At 36.7% G+C, this 16,736-nt stretch overlaps 1 protein-coding gene across 1 annotated transcript in view; it reads right to left on the bottom strand.

The window, feature by feature from the left end:
- Positions 1-689: 689 nt before the first annotated feature.
- Positions 690-16,736, bottom strand: part of LOC126299476 (DNA damage-regulated autophagy modulator protein 2-like) — a 141,652-nt gene continuing 125,605 nt past the window's right edge. The window contains exons 6-7 of the mRNA XM_049991410.1: positions 3,758-3,914; positions 690-1,006 (exon numbers count right to left, since the gene is read on the bottom strand). Of these exons, the coding sequence (XP_049847367.1) occupies positions 964-1,006; positions 3,758-3,914 (200 nt within the window). The 3' untranslated portion in view covers positions 690-963. The remainder of the gene's footprint in view (positions 1,007-3,757; positions 3,915-16,736) is intronic.

Raw genomic sequence — 16,736 nt, forward strand, 5'->3', positions numbered from 1 at the left:
ACTGTAAAAGCTGCATATGATGGTGGTTGTACTATAAAACGTCTCATCCAAAGATATACAGGGTACTTAACTAAATGGAGTGGAGCTCATGGTCAGTGGCACACACATGGTGTCTTGTCCACTGGCAGACTTATGGCAGTCAACATGTTAAGCAATATCATTTTAATGGAAATAATCTATGGATATATGTCACATTAAATTTAATTATACAGTTGTTACAATTCATTGTTGTGTAACTGCTACTTTGAACTGGGAGAAGGAGAACTACAACAGATTCGTGAATACTTAAATTGGTCACTGTGGGTATTAAAATCCAAATATTTCACAAAAGCAGGATTTCTTGCCTGCAGTGTCCAAATACTATTCAAAAGCAGAAATTCTCACCCACACTGTCACATCTGCCATACATATCTGTATCACAGTTATGTTTATGTGGTTAGTTATTGGTGAGGGCCTCCCTTTGGAGTTCTCTCTATCACATTTTCCAGTGAAGATTTGGAGTATTATATCATATTATGTATATATATAATGATGCAGCATTTTCTTTTATACCATCTCACAGTACAAATTAAAGAACCTTTTGCTTTCTATTCTCACCAGTTAATATTCTGAATGAATTGCTCAAAATATAAAATAAAACAAAAATTTAGGCCTCACATGAAATGAATAGTTCTGCTTCAAACTCAGAATACAAAATAAAACAATGTTTTTATTCTGAAAGTTTTGTTACACTGGAAGGCATGTCATAAATGTACAGCATTTAGGAAGAAAACAGACTGAATCATGTTGCCATACATGAACCTTACATTTTGTATGTCTGAGACTGAACCACATACTTGCTTCAGTGGATTTGAGTATTAACTGTTCCATGTCACACAACTGATCCAAAACTTTATAACTTAATATCAACTGTGCTGTCATCTGGTGGGCCTATTAATGTCAAAGAACTCACCCAAAATTTGATCATAATTGAATATCAGTTGTGCTGGCATCAGGTGGGCTTTTCCTGAAAGACAGCAGATCACTGATCAGTTTCTGATTAAAAAGATGAAATGAAATTACACTACTGGCCATTAAAATTGCAACACCATGAAGACAGCACACAACAAACTTCAAATTGTCATGAAGTGTACTTGGATGTGCAAATGATTAGCATTTAGCACAACAACACAAAGTAGTTAACAATAACACCATCTATATCCTGTATATAAGGAAAGACTATCTTAGCACCCACTGCTTCACTCACATAGACTGTGTGGCCTACAGAGATTTTTTTGTTTTTATTTAATCAAATTTTCATGTTGTTCACAAATTGCAAAAGCTTCTAAGCTTTCCATGCTAATTAAGACCATACAAGCATGGCCTTTTCTGAATGTGCTTCTGACAACAAAAAAGCAGTTCTTGTAGCTGGAGTCCAAAGTTCTTGATAGTCATGCCTTTCGGATTCTTGTGTTGATATTTCCATAGCAACTTTCATTCCCTCACAAATATTTCGTTATATCTAACTGAGAAGTGAAATACCAATTTCCATAAATTTAGCTTTAATTTTTTTTAATGTAATGAAATATGTTCTCAAAATTTTTCATCCTCATTGCACTTCCTTAGGGGTTGAATATCCAGAAATACTGAAACATCTACTTTTTTATTTCTAACCAAGGAGTCAAATACGAATTGTCATAGATGTAGCCTTAAAAATCCTTTTGAAGTTATTTAGTAATTAATTATTTTCAAAAAAACTTTCCCACTGATTTACCCTCTTTGTTGTTGAATTTCCAAAAATGCTGAAACTCATGCTTTTTATTTTCTGGCTGTGAAACCAAATACCAGTTTTCGTAGTTTTAGCTTCCAAATTCCCTTAATAGTTACATACTTTCAAACAGCCTTTCACCCCCTAGGGGGTATTTTGGACAATCAGTTCTTAAACAATTCATATAATATAAGATCCAAACCCTCACCAGACTTGAAGTTTCTATCCTCAGTGGCTTCGGCTGGGGAATCTATCTGACCCTATTTCGTGCCATCAGGGGTTGAATTTCCAAAAACAGTGAAATACATATTTTTTCATCTCTAACCAGAAAGCCAAATGCCAATTTTCAAAGAATTTGCTTTAAAAATGCTTTTGAAATGGAATGTTTCACCTCCTATTTCAGCCCCCCCCCCCCCCTCGTAGGATTTGATTTTCCAAAAACAGTGACATGCATATGTTTTATTTCTAACAGAGAAACCAAATACAAATTTTCATAGGTGCAGCTTCAGAAATGCTTGCACAATGAAGTGTTTCCATAAAAGCTTTCATCTCCAATTCACCATCATAGGGGTTGACTTTCCAAAAACAGTGAAACAATTTTTTTTAATTTCTAACTGACAAGCCAGCCTAAAATTTTCATAGATGTAGCTTTAAAAATGCTTTCATAATAAAATATTTTCATAAAAACTCTCATTCTCTATTTCACCCCCTTATGGGTTAAATGGCCAAAAACACAGAAATACGTTTCATTTTATTTCTACCTTAACTGCGAGGTCAAGTACCACTGTTCACAGATGTAGCTTTGAAAATACGTTAGTAGTTCTTTAATAATAATATATTTTCAAAAAAAGCTTTCACCCAATATTTCACCCCCATAGGGTTAAATTTCCAAAATATGCCAAAACACATATTTCAAAACAAAGATTCCAAGACTTACCAAGTGTGAAAGAGCCGGTAGACAGGCACAATAAAATAACACACACACACACAAAATTTCGAGCTTTCGCAACCGGCGGCTGCTTCGTCAGGAAAGAGGGAAGGAAAAGGAAAGATGAAAGGATGTGGGTTTTAAGGGAGAGGGTAAGGAGTCATTCCAATCCCAGGATACACCTTACTGTCAGAAAAAAGTCAAAAGTTTATCTTACTCCTCTCTTTCATTTCAAACTGCCTCCCTTCTGGCACTCATTCTGATACTTGGTACAGGCCACATCCACTCCAGTTGTGGTATGTACATATTGGTGTCAGAAATTTGGATCACATACCATTTGACCCAAAAAATTGCTGGAGATCAATGGTCCACATCCAACATTGTGTGACTAGTCAGAAGTATTCATCACTATTTCATCATGTGAGCTGGGAGCTGTCCACAGTGCACTGCACTGGCACATTGCTTCATGCTGGTATAAAGTTCACAGATTCCACTGTGCCTCTTGATACATGCCACAGCACAGGCAGAGTTCCAGCACCAGCGGAACAAGCCCCACCATGTTGCTGCATGCTAACCATGCACATGCAACATTGTTATTGGTGTTGCATACAAATATGTTTGCCCATCATGGTCTGCCGGACAGGGCCAGTTGGAATTTACCAATCTCTGCATGCCACTTCCATGGCTTCACCAAGCACATGGGTGCACTATGTAGTCAATGCGGGTCACCTGCCACTGCTGCCACCTGAAGGTGTTGGCCGTCTCCGTCACCAAAATTAGTTCTTTTTTCTGTATGGCTTTTCTTTCATTTATACTCTGCCACCCTCTAACTGTTTCTTTTTTGGTCCTAGTTTCATGAAATTTACTTTCATTTTTATCTTATTTACTATATCACATATTATTCTGACTAGAATCATATTATCACCATTATTAAATTACAAAGCTGTATTATTTTTTGCTTATCATTTTGGAAATCTACATTTTAAACATTGAGAAAGTCTGTGTAATATTAAACAAGCAGTGCCAACTAAAAATCCATCACCAGAACAGTCATCAGTTTTATTACATACAAATAAAATTACCTGAATACTGGTGATTCGATAGAGATTTCCTTAAACTCACTATAAAACGTGAGAATAAACAGGCAGAAGCTGACAGAAACAACCCATTCAGATATAGCACTTACTAGGTGTGTTACATATCCACGATCAGTGGGTTTCCATTTCATTGGATCTTCTCCTGAATAGGAAATACAAAATTATTGAGAATTTATGCACCTATGAATATGGCAGCAGCTATGTTATTGGACATTACAAATTACTTTCTATGTAATGATTAATAAATTCAGTGTTATACACTACATTGTATTGTATAAGATCCTTACTATACAGTGTCTGATCAGATAACTGCATAATTTCAACTATACTCCAGTTCTTGAAATCACTAATACCCTCTTGTAGGACATTGATCTCTCTTCGACTCAAACACAATATTAGACTGTGATACAAATACACATTTTGGACTCAAGCTTAAGACTAATGAAACTCCAGCTCTTTATACTGCAATTATTATTTTATGGTTTTAAAATTACATGCTTTATATATACATCCATGTTTGTTCTAATGGGACACAATTAGCAGCCTCATCATCATCATCATCATCATCATCATTTAAGACTGATTATGCCTTTCAGCATTCAATCTGGAGCATAGCCTCCCTTATAAAATTCCTCCATGATCCCCTATTCAGTGCTAACATAGCAACCTAAACTAGAAAAATGCTAGCATTGGTATAGTACAATAACTACAGCAACAGTTTTGTTTCTGACAGGAAAGTGTGTTATCTCTATGAAATAAGGTTTTCTCTGTCATAAAATATAAATTCAGAAGTCAAAAATGGAAATTGTAAGCCCTGTTCAGGTCTTTTCAAGGGGACATTGCCTTATTGTAGCACTGACTGTGTGGGCAAAGAGGTCTCTGAATTCACATGAAATATCAAAACTAGATGAGTGTCTTCCTAATTTATAACTTATGATCAGCATGCTCAATTTAAGCCGATGTCAAAGCAATATATGATCAAATTCATTCAAGAAAGCTTGACTTCTTTGGATAGCTGAACAAAAGTTGTGTACAAAAACAATACAGAGCGAGTAAAACTAAAAAAACTTGTGAAAAGAATGCACACACCGACTGCTATGACATGCTATTTGCAATGAACTATGTAAACCCCAAAAGCAAAAAATGTGCTCTTCAATAGACAAGAAATAATGAGGATAGTAACGCCCTTAAAATAGGTCATAGTAAGTAAAAGTAGGGAAGTTTTATGCTGAAAAATGCGCAGATGCAAGACACAAGATGTTATTATTAACATGTTGTCATGGATAACTCTGGCTAGTTTACTAAATCACAGACTGCCACCAAGATATTTTGTGTCATCCATAATCAAACTGAAATATGTTTTTAGCAAAACGAAAAAAAAGGGTAAAGAATTTCAAAGAATTCCAGAATATTGTGAACAGGCTACTTTCAAAAACAACTAAAACAAAAGTGATTCTGTGCACTGATTTCATAGGGGAGATGAAATAATAGAACATATAATGATGGAAAGTTTTGCCCAGTGAAGTCATGCTAATATAGCAGATGTTAACTGTTTTTTAAGGAGGAGTGATTATGTGGGACATGGACTGCATCTGGTTATGAAAAGAAAAACTTTGTAGGAACATATGTTATTCAGCTGTGCTACATGGAATTTGGAACAGACTAAACAGTTAGTCAAAATACACAATTGTGTTTGGACATTTCAATGTTAATTTCATGGGTAATTGCAGAAAAGGATAGCAACTGATCAATCAGCTAAGAATGTACAATGCTGATACACATAGTGATTCTTATTAACATTTAAAAATCTCTGAAGTGACATAGATGACAAATAATTTACTGTAAGACCACAAATGTTGGGAAATACCACAAAAATGAATGACAAACGTTGAACATGAGAGGCCACCAGATGATGTATCTTGCCACACAAGCAGTGATTAAGCCATGCCTGACCATCCCAACCCAAGTCAAGTATTCACATCCGTGTGGCTCTGCAGTGTCTGACTTCAGTGTGCCAGGCTCAGGGTCTGAGTCATGCATTAAGCAGTCAGTATTTTTTTCATTGCATGAGACAAATATGTATTTACATTGAGGTATTAATTTATTAATTTACTTACCAGTCTCATGGTCTCTGCTGGTTTATTGCAAAGTACCGTACAACAAAAACCTACCATGCTGTGTCACAATCAAATGTGTATAAGCTTCTGAATTGCATCATTACCAGTAAATGACCTGCATTGTCTTTACAACATACTGATATTAAAAAAAATAAAAAAAAGTAAAGAGGCAAGAGAGAGAGAGAGGGAGAGAGAGAGAGGAGAACAGGAAAGAAACACAGTATAAGAACTTTGTTACAGTAAGGACAATAATTTTTTAACTTCTACATTTACAACAGCTTACATTTACAAAAGGTGTTTGCAATTTGCACCATTTGCTTAAATGCAAACACTGCATCATTCACTCATCCATTTACACATGGGCTCAAAAACACCCTCTGTATTATGGATGTGACATTACATAGTCACCATTTGTTATACACCTTAGGGGTATTTCCCAACATTCGCAGCCCCACGTGTCTCCTATTAATTTACTTGTCTTGCACTATCCATGTCATTAGGTTTTTTTAAAATGTTTATAAAGAATGTGTAGAATGTACCACGAGGTGTTAAAGCAAATGTGAAACTACTGTTGACCAAACATTCATTGATAAATCAAAATGTGGTAATAGAGCTGAGCCCACTGATACAAGTTTCTTTAATGAACAAGCAGTTAAATTGATTTTAAAGAAATCTCACAAGAAATGCAACACTGACAAATATGTAGAGAGAAGATTAATTAATGATGAAGGCATTAGGGTCTTTAATCACATATTGAAATATGTAAACTGGAACAAGGACACTGACAGTTCTGTACCAGTAGAATCCTAAGAACTGTTGATCTTATGTCAAATCAGTAGGTGGATCAAAACAAAATGTCCAGACACTCTGTGACCAAAATGGTACTGAAACAGAGAATGACAGACTAAAGGCCGAAATACTAAATGTGTTTTTCCAAAGCTGTTTCACAGAGGAAGATTGCACTGCAGTTACTTCTCTAGGTTGTCGCACAGATGACAAAATGGTAGATATTGAAATAGATGACAGAAGGATAGAGAAACAATTAAAATTGCTCAAAAGAGGAAAGGCCGCTGGACCTGATGAGATACCAGTTCGATTTTACACTGAGTATGCGAAGGAACTTGCCCCTCTTCTTGCACCAGTGTACTGAAGGTCTCTAAAAGAGCGTAGCATTCCAAAGGATTGGAAAAGTGCACAGGTCATCTCCGTTTCCAAGAAGGGACGTGGAAAAGATGTGCAGAACTATAGACCTATATCTCTAACGTTGATCAGTTGTAGAATTTTGGAACACGTATTATGTTTGAGTATAATGACTTTTCTGGAGATTAGAAATCTACTGTGTAGGAATCAGCATGGGTTTCGAAAAAGACAGTTGTGTGAAACCCAGCTCGCGCTATTCGTCCACGAGACTCAGAGGGCCATAGATACGGGTTCACAGGTAGATGCCGTGTTTCTTGACTTCCTCAAGGCATTCGATACAGTTCCCCACAGTCGTTTAATGAACAAAGTAAGAGCATATGGACTATCATACCAATTGTGTGATTGGATTGAAGAGTTCCTAGATAACAGAACGGAGCATGTCATTCTCAATGGAGAAAAGTCTTCCGAAGTAAGAGTGATTTCAGGCGTGCTGCAGGGGAGTGCCATAGGACGGTTGCTATTCACAATATACATAAATGACCTTGTGGATGACATCGGAAGTTCACTGAGGCTTTTTGCAGATGATGCTGTGGTGTATCAGGAGGTTGTAACAATGGAAAATGTACTGAAATGCAGGAGGATCTGCAGTGAATTGACGCATGGTGCAGGGAATGGCAATTGAATCTCAATGTAGACAAGTGTAATGTGCTGCGAATACATAGAAAGAAAGATCCCTTATCATTTAGCTACAATATAACAGGTCAGCAACTGGAAGCAGTTAATTCCATAAATTATCTTGGAGTACGCATTAGGAGTGATTTAAAATGGAATGATCGTTGATCGTCGGTAAAGCAGATGCCAGACTGAGATTCATTGAAAGAATCCTAAGGAAATGCAATCTGAAAACAAAGGAAGTAGGTTACAGCACAGTTGTTCGCCCACTGCTTGAATACTGCTCAGCAGTGTGGAATCCGTACCAGATAGGGTTGATAGAAGAGTTAGAGAAGATCCAATGGAGAGCAGCGCGCTTCGTTACAGGATCATTTAGTAATCATGAAAGAGCTTCGGAGATGATAGATAAACTCCAGTGGAAGACTCTGCAGGAGAGATGCTCAGTAGCTCAGTACAGGCTTTTATTTAAGTTTCGAAAACATATCTTCACCGAGGAGTCAAGCAGTATATTGCTCCCTCCTACGTATATCTCACAAAGAGACCATAAGGTTAAAATCAGAGAGATTAGAGCCCGCACAGAGGCATACCGACAATCCTTCTTTCCACCAACAATATGAGACTGGAATAGAAGGGAGAACCGATAGAGGTACTCAATGTACCCTCCCCCACACACCGTCAGGATGTAGATGTAGATGTAGATTCAATAGTCTTATCTAATTGTAATTACTGTTATTATATTTCATTCCCTCTAAACAGAATTACAATTAATAAAAATCAAATGCATGGATAACAAGCAAAATCAAAAAGACATCAGAAAGTGTTTGATATATAAATATTCAAAGCAGAATACTACTTTGAAACCATATATGAAGTGCAATAGGCATAAGTACCGGGAAGCTGTAGAGGCTGCAAAAAAGCAGTATAATGATTCATACGTCAGACAGGGGAACAATAAAATGAAATCAATGTGGGAAGTTGTTAATAATCATACAGGCAGCATGATAAAGCAAGTAATAAATCCACCATAAAACACAAAAATGAAATCGTTGATGATCTACTTCTAATAGACAATGTATTTAATAGTCATTATACTAATATAGCTCAAAATCTGATCACAAGTAAATATAATCAAAACACAATGGTAGAAATTCCAATAGGTGAAAGTACAATGCACCAAATCCAGTAACACTTAAATAAGTACAAAGGGGTATCACTAAATATGCAAAATGTATTTTGAGAATGCCAACTGCATTGTAAACGTGCTAAATGGCTAATAAATAAACATATAAACATATGAACTAAACTAAAGACTAAAATGACCTGTGGATTTGATGGTAGCCCTGACAAAAGTATTGCATATACTGGTAGTGCTGGTAAAACTGTTCCTCAACTTGTTGACATAACTGGTGACTCCTTTGCCCCTGAAGTGTTTCCAAGAGGACTTAAGTCATAAACAGTAATACCAGTTTATAAAAATGGTGGCAAGTTTAACATCAGAAAATTTAGACCACTAACAATATTATCTTAAAAAAGAATTGAAATATAATGTACGGTATAATAGAGTGTTAGACCTCCTGAACAAAAACAAAGAACTTATAAATGTTTAGTATGGATTCAGAAAAGGCAAATCAATGCAAATAGCTTTCTTCAGTTTCCTAAAACTTGTTTACAAAGCTGTAGAGGATAATGCAATAATTTGTGGATTGTTTGTGGACCTTTCCAAAAGATTTTGACCTCATAAATCATTATCTAATTCTTTTAAGACTATATGTTTGATGTGTCCATGGAGTTTCCTATGAGCTGCTAAAGTCAGATTTATCTGATAGGAAAGAAGAATAGAAATTTATCATGAAGGTAAAGTGTTCTTAATATGAAAATGTTAATTATGCCACAGAGTTAGGTATTGGGACTATTATTGTTCTTGGTTTTTATTAATGACCTATCATAACAATTTTTGATATTATTTGCTGATGATGCAAGCTTCTTTATGAAAAGAAAGACTGATTATGAATAGCAGCAGAAAACTGATAGAACAACAGATGTAGCAGAAAAATGATTTAAAGATAATCGTCTAATTGTTAATGATAAGATAACTGTTTGGATGACCTTCTACCATAGAAGAAATAAACCAAAACCAACACAATGGCTACATTAGGAAACAACGAAATTCAGCAAAATAATTATATTAAATTTTTAGAATTATATGTGGATTGACATATAAGATGGGAAAAGCAAAACATTAAGCAAGTGCATACCTACTAAGAATACTCAATGACTGGTGCAATACTGAAATAAGTGTTAAGTGCCTATTATGCCTATGTGCATAGTCTCCAAACAAGATAATGATCTAGTCCAACATGTCAAAACCTACCCTGAAATTTTTCAGATGGGAAGAACATACTGAGAGAAATACACTGTTAACTAAAATGCAATGTGTCTATGGAGTGATGAAATCAAACATTTTCCTTACACCAGGGACATGTGATGAAACAAAAATTAATGCATTAAATTTGTAAGATGTGGTAATGCAAACTGACAATGCAGAAATGACTGAAGTTTAATAATACTGTCCTGCTAATAAAGCTGGAATGAGAAAGAGCTACAGGAAATTGTATTGTCATAATTTTCTGAAAAATGTTCTACACTGTTGAAAATTTTTATCGAGAGGCTGAAACACACTATTAGTTCCAGGTGAAATCTGAAGTGTATTAAAATTATTTTCATTGTCCTCTTGAAGACAGTGGTGTATTATGTTTAGGCCAAGAGCCCAACAAAAACAATGAATTACTTTTTGCAACTGGTAAGAATATATTTTGGATGTAATACTGAAACTTATTCTCTTTGATTCTTCCATACTTTTCTACACTGATTACAATATTTTTGCAGCTGAAGACAGATACACTGAAGAGCCAAAGAAAATGCTACACCTACCTAATATCCACCCCCATCAGCATGCAGAAGTGCCACAACACAACGTGGCCTGGACTCAACTAATGTCTGAAGTATTGCTGGATGGAACTGATGCCATGAATCCTACAGGGCTGTCCATAAATCTGCGAGACTATGAGGGAGTGGAGATCTCTTCAGAACAGGACATTGCAAGGCATCGCAGATATTCTCAATGATGTTCATGTCTAGGGAGTTTGGTGGTGTTTAAACTAAGAAGGGTGTTCCTGGAGCCATTCTGGATGTGTGTAGTGTTGCATTCTCCTACTGGGATTGCCCAAGTCTGTCAGAATGTGCAATGGATATGAACAGATGCAGGTGATCAGACAGGGTACTTACATGTATGTCACCTGTCAGAGTATCTACACATATTAAGGGTCCCATATCACTCCAACTGCACACACCCCACACCATTACAGGGCCTCCACTAGCTTGAACAGTCTCCTGATTACATGCAGGGTCCTTGGATTCTTGAGGTTATCGCCATACCCGTGCACATCCATCCACTTGATACAGTTTGAAACAAGACTCGTCTGACCAGGCAACATGTTTCCAGTCATCAACAGTCCAATGTCAGTGTTGACGGGCCCAAGTGAGGTGTAAAGCTTTGAGTAGTGCAGTCATCAAGGGTACATGAGTGGGCCTTCGGCTCTGAAAGCCCATATCGATGATGTTTCTCTGAATGGTTCATATGCTGACACTTGTTGATGGCCCAGCATTGAAATCTGCAGCAATTTGCAAAAGGATTGTACTTCTGTCACATTGAATGATTCTCTTCAGTCACTGTTAGTCCCATTCCTGCAGGATTTTTTTTCTGGCTGCAGTGATGTCAAAGATTTGGTGTTTTACTGGATTCCTGATATTCATGGTAAATTTGTGAAATGATCATATGGAAAAATCCCCACATTGTTGCTACCTCAGAGATGCTGTGTCCCATTGCTCATGTGGCAACTATAACACCATGTTCAAACTCACTTAGGTCTTGATAACATGCTGTTGTAGCATGAGTAACCAATCTGACAACTGTGCCAGACACTAGTTGTCTTATATAGGCGCTGCTGCCACAGCACCATATTCTGCCTGTTTACATATCTTTGTATTTGAAGAGGCATGCCTATACCAGTTTCTTTGACACTACAGTGTATATAAACCTGCTGAGACAGTAATCCACTGATACTTACTTGTCACAGGCATTGTTTTATATGAATGTGTCTTAGAACTCTCCAAAGGCAAAGAGACTGTATTGCCTATACCAGTTTCTTTGGCACTTCAGTGTATATAAAACTGCTGAGACAGTAATCCACTAATACTTACTTATCATGGGCATTGTTTTATATGACTGTGTCTTAGCATTTACCATAGGCACAGAGGCTGTATATTTTTTTGCTCAGAATGATAAAGTGCAGTTTGTATACAGTTCTTGCATGAAACCTGACTGATTGGCTTTGTACACAGCATTTTGAGGGATAACAAGAGGCTTCATCTTCACATCAGCTATGAATTTCTCTATAGTATTATTTAGTAATGACAACATTCCTGCATGTTTACTTGTAGAAAACATTGCAATTTTGCAACTTCCTTTTCTGGAAATCAGTAATGTCCACCTCACTTGCAACTCAGAGGGCCTCATAGATCTCCCTCGGTAATGATGCTTTCACTCTCAAGAGCAGTTCTAAATCTGTAGAATTGTTTTTCTTTCACACTTTTGCAAATTTCATTTTTGTGCATATTTCATGCAAACCTTCTTTACATTTATAAAATTGATATTCAGATTTTGTGAAATGAAACTGGCTTTACACATTGCTTAACTTTAAGTGTTTTCTCCCTCCTTCATTTATCCAAAAAATTTACAGTTTTGTTTTTCTGTCACCAAAAGATATTTCTGTAATGTTTTCTTTGGGATAGGAAGATACAATATTTTTTTGGGCTTTAATTTGAGCAATAGCCAATGTTTGAAACACAATTCACAGAACTGTCAGTTATTTCCTGTTTTTTCTAATATTTACACAATTTCTAACTAAATGTTGATATGTTCCAAATGAATGTCCAACAAATTAACTAATAAATAACACTTATTTAGGTCTGCAGGAAAAGTAGGCTAGTTCCAGTGCATACTATGTTCTTCACATTTTATATTTGCAAGGTTGAAAACAATAACTGTATTCCACATTACTGTGAAACTCTGAGACCTGCTCAAAGACCTATACCATTAGCAAACATACGCGAAGAAAACATGAAGAAAATTAATTCATTTTTATCATAATTGTTAACACTTAGTGATATTGTAAAGACAACTGCTAATTATTAAGGATATTAAATGAGTTGCAAATTTGAGTGAATAGTAACTGTGAAAAACTGTATCAGAGAAACTATGAAAAGAATCTGAAATTTGCCTTATAAATTATGGCCATGTTGTGCTGTGCTATCTGTCTACTGATGTACTAGCTATGAGAGGGGTGTATGTTGCTCCAGCCCCTTGGTGAGTTACAAATTTGGCAATTTTATAACTTTTTTTTGAAAAATACTTGTGGCATGTCTTAGCAGCAAAAACTATGATACAGTGTTACTTTCAGTATATCACTCCTGTATAAAAAATTTCAGAGCTCGTTTCAACATGTCAGACTGAACTGTTCCCTTATAAGGTATGGTATACTGTTCTTGGTATACATCACTTTTGCAAAGCTGTCTTTTAAACATGTGACATAAGGGTGAACCAGGATACTTCATAGACTGGCTAGGCAACAGACTGTCACTCTGGAAGAGCTGAGAAAAATTTAAAACAGGATGCACGGCACAATGAAAGGTAGTTGAAGCCTTGGTGGAGGATGTACTTCAGCATTTACAGATGCCTGTATTTTATCAGAAGGGCTTGTTAAATGTGAAAGGAATGGTAGCTGTTAAATAGGAGATACTGTTGATAATTGGTGCACTTTGTATTGACAGTCTCTCACATAGCTGTTGAAGAGATTGAGGTCAGTCTCATGCAAGATGGTATCCTGAGCTGAAGACGGCGAAATGTTATGGGTAACAGAGAAGAGATTAAGGCTGTTAAGGAATGAGGATAGTGTCATAGACCTGGATTCACAACTTAAAGATATCATCAACAAGTTAAGATCCTAGATGACTAGAAAGGGTAACTATAGATGGCCAATAAATACGTTGAAATATGAGTTAGGATTCCCCAAACTCTCATGTGGCTTTGTTTATAAATTTTCCATCAAAGAAGTAGTAGTTGGGTGAAGATATAATTGGTCACCTGACCAATTAATGGCTACCACCAAACTGTGGCCAAGAGGAAAGTTGCTTACCCTGTGGCAGAACTTTATTCTGAGCACAACATATTCAACTGCAGTGGCTCTTTCACAACTCATACCACCTGGACTCCCAACGCCAGTGCCAGTGCCTCTAAATTACATGGACAGGAACTGTCTCCTGGCCTGATTCTCTCCTAGCCCCTATCCCACACCAATCTTCACCTCTCTCCTCCTGATTCTCACTTCAGTTCATCACTCTTATCCCATTCTCTTGCTGCATCTCCTTTCCAACCACCAGTCCCCTCTCCCTCCATCACTCCCTTGCCTCTTGTTCCCCTTACCCACTGCACCCAATACAACCCTGCACAATTGAGCTAAAGAAAATGAAAAATTTAACCAGCCAGTACAACATAACTATGTATGTGTACTTGTGTTTCTGTCAGTTGGCTTTGCAGAAGTGAGCATATATTATTTAGCACACTATAAGTTAAACTAAACTTCATGGTATTATTGTGTTACAGCACATTTGCCTGCTACGATTCAATGGAAATGCTGGAGGGCTATGTGATCAGCAATTACTCTCCCAGCTGTTAATGTCTTCAGTTGACCTCAGAAGGCTTAGTGTATCTCACTGCAACCAAGGAAAATCCCTGATTGCACCATACCAAGGGCTAAATCTGGGTTCTGTGTACAGCAGTCAGACATGCTAGTGATAAACAGGAAAGAAAAAATATAGCAGTATCGGTGGTAGTTGAAGCAACAATGAAATCTTAAATTATGTTAATAATTTGTAAACTGCTTCATTCCATTTCATTACAATATACTGTTCAAGTAAGCCATGGAACATGCAATTAGCTATAACAGGATAGAAAATCTGTGGGCTTTGCTTTGAAATTGTGTATCTTTAGAACAATGAAAGTGCTGTTTCCAGAATGTGCCATGTGTGCATGCTCTGCTACAGAGTGATGTATTCATTCTGAAAACCATCCTCTAGTCCACAGCTAATCCATTTCTTTGCAATACCCTTTTGAGTGCAAGTTCTGCAAGCTACACAGGAGAACTGTGCAATTTTGTAGGTGAAAGAGAGGTACTGGGCCAAGTTTCCTGTTCCATGTCCTGATACAGGAGAGGAGGTTTCAAAATGTCTGCCCTTGGCATATACAAAAAATATTGTCAGTGAATTCATCCTAAATATAGTAGAATGGATGATGCACTATACATATATGATATAGATTATACATTTAAACTAAAAAAAGAGAAGTTTGTATTTCCAACCTATCATTTTCTGGCAATGACCAAGCAAAATATAACTTTTGATAGAAATCATGAAATTATCAACTCTCTGTTTTACATAAAAATATTACAAAACTTTGTTACCAACATAGAATATAAAATTATACTACTCAAGATAAACACAGTGTGATTTGTCACACAATGGTGCAAATATGATTAACAAATAAATGTAAGATCAATCAAAGCAATAACCTGTTTCTTGTAATATGCAGATAGTTATCAGAATGGTGTGTAACTTTGAATGAAGATCATTGTTATGCAGTGTTCATCACTAGCATATCATACAACTGGAAATTCTGGCAAAATGAATGTACACTTTTGTGAATTGTTCTCAAAGGAATTGTGTGCAGTGAATTATACGATGTAAGAGTGAGTTCCACCAGCAACAAAAGGGAAGGAATGTGCTCTAGATTATCTGCATTAAAACTAACAGTAGATTCCAAATAATGTTCAAGCCAAGGGACTGGAAAGACCAAATGTAATGTTGAAGTTTATTTGCATAGTTATTTGTGTCATGTCAGTATAAAGTTAGCAGCCTCAAATGGGTCGTTGTTACCTTTGGGAGCTACATCTGTATCAAATGTCAAATTTGGTTATGTAAAAATTCTGTGTAATAGTTCTTCATAATTTATCCTCAGATACTGACAAAAAGGGCCAACAGGAAATCTTGGATTTTGACTCACACCATCACATAGTCACATTCATTTAGGCTGCCCAGTTCATTAGTCTCTTAGTACATTTGCCATCTGTGAAGGGTGACTCATTCTGTTACATTACTGTTGACTGAGTTTTATCATGTGTGCCACTTTAGCTCTCTAGCTCTTTGTGAGAATGTTCTTTAGTGTTTAATGTGTGTAGTCACAGGGGAATGATTGGCAACCATTGTTAACCAACACTGATTGTCTTGCCATGGGTGTTGCTGCCTTTATTATCTTGAAAGTAAACTGGCTCCATAGCTGAAGTTGCTATGTCAGAGTAGTAGAGTGACACTTGAAGGAGGAGGAGATAAATGTTTAACATTCCATCGACAGTGAGGTCATTAGAGATGGAACACAAGCTAATATTAGGGAAGGATCAGGAAGGAAATCAGCTATGTCCTTTTAAAGGAACCATCTTGACATTTGCCGCATGCAATTTAGGGAAATCATGGAAAACCTAAATCAGGATGGCCTCCCAAATATGAGTCCTTTGGTGATACTTGAACCAGATGTAGAATGATAATGGTGGTAGAAAGTTCCACCACCAGTATTTGGTTGGAAAAGAGAGGGAGGGAGGAAGGGTGGGAGGGAGGGAGAGAGAGAGAGAGAGAAAGGTGGTAGAATAAAGTTATCATCCATGAGCCACTGTGCTAATGCCCTGGGTTAAATCTCAAAACCTTTCATCAGTGTCCTAATGTGAAGCATCTCACACTGTTAAAAACAGTCTGCTGGATTTTGAAATTAAGCTCAGTGGGCATACTTGCGCTATTCAATAGGAATAGGCTGCGTGTTCTCACTGAGTTTCATGCTCCCCTCCCCTTTCATTATCAACAACAACACTCAC

The sequence above is a fragment of the Schistocerca gregaria genome, chromosome X (assembly GCF_023897955.1).
Source record: "Schistocerca gregaria isolate iqSchGreg1 chromosome X, iqSchGreg1.2, whole genome shotgun sequence".
Lineage (NCBI taxonomy): Eukaryota > Metazoa > Arthropoda > Insecta > Orthoptera > Acrididae > Schistocerca > Schistocerca gregaria.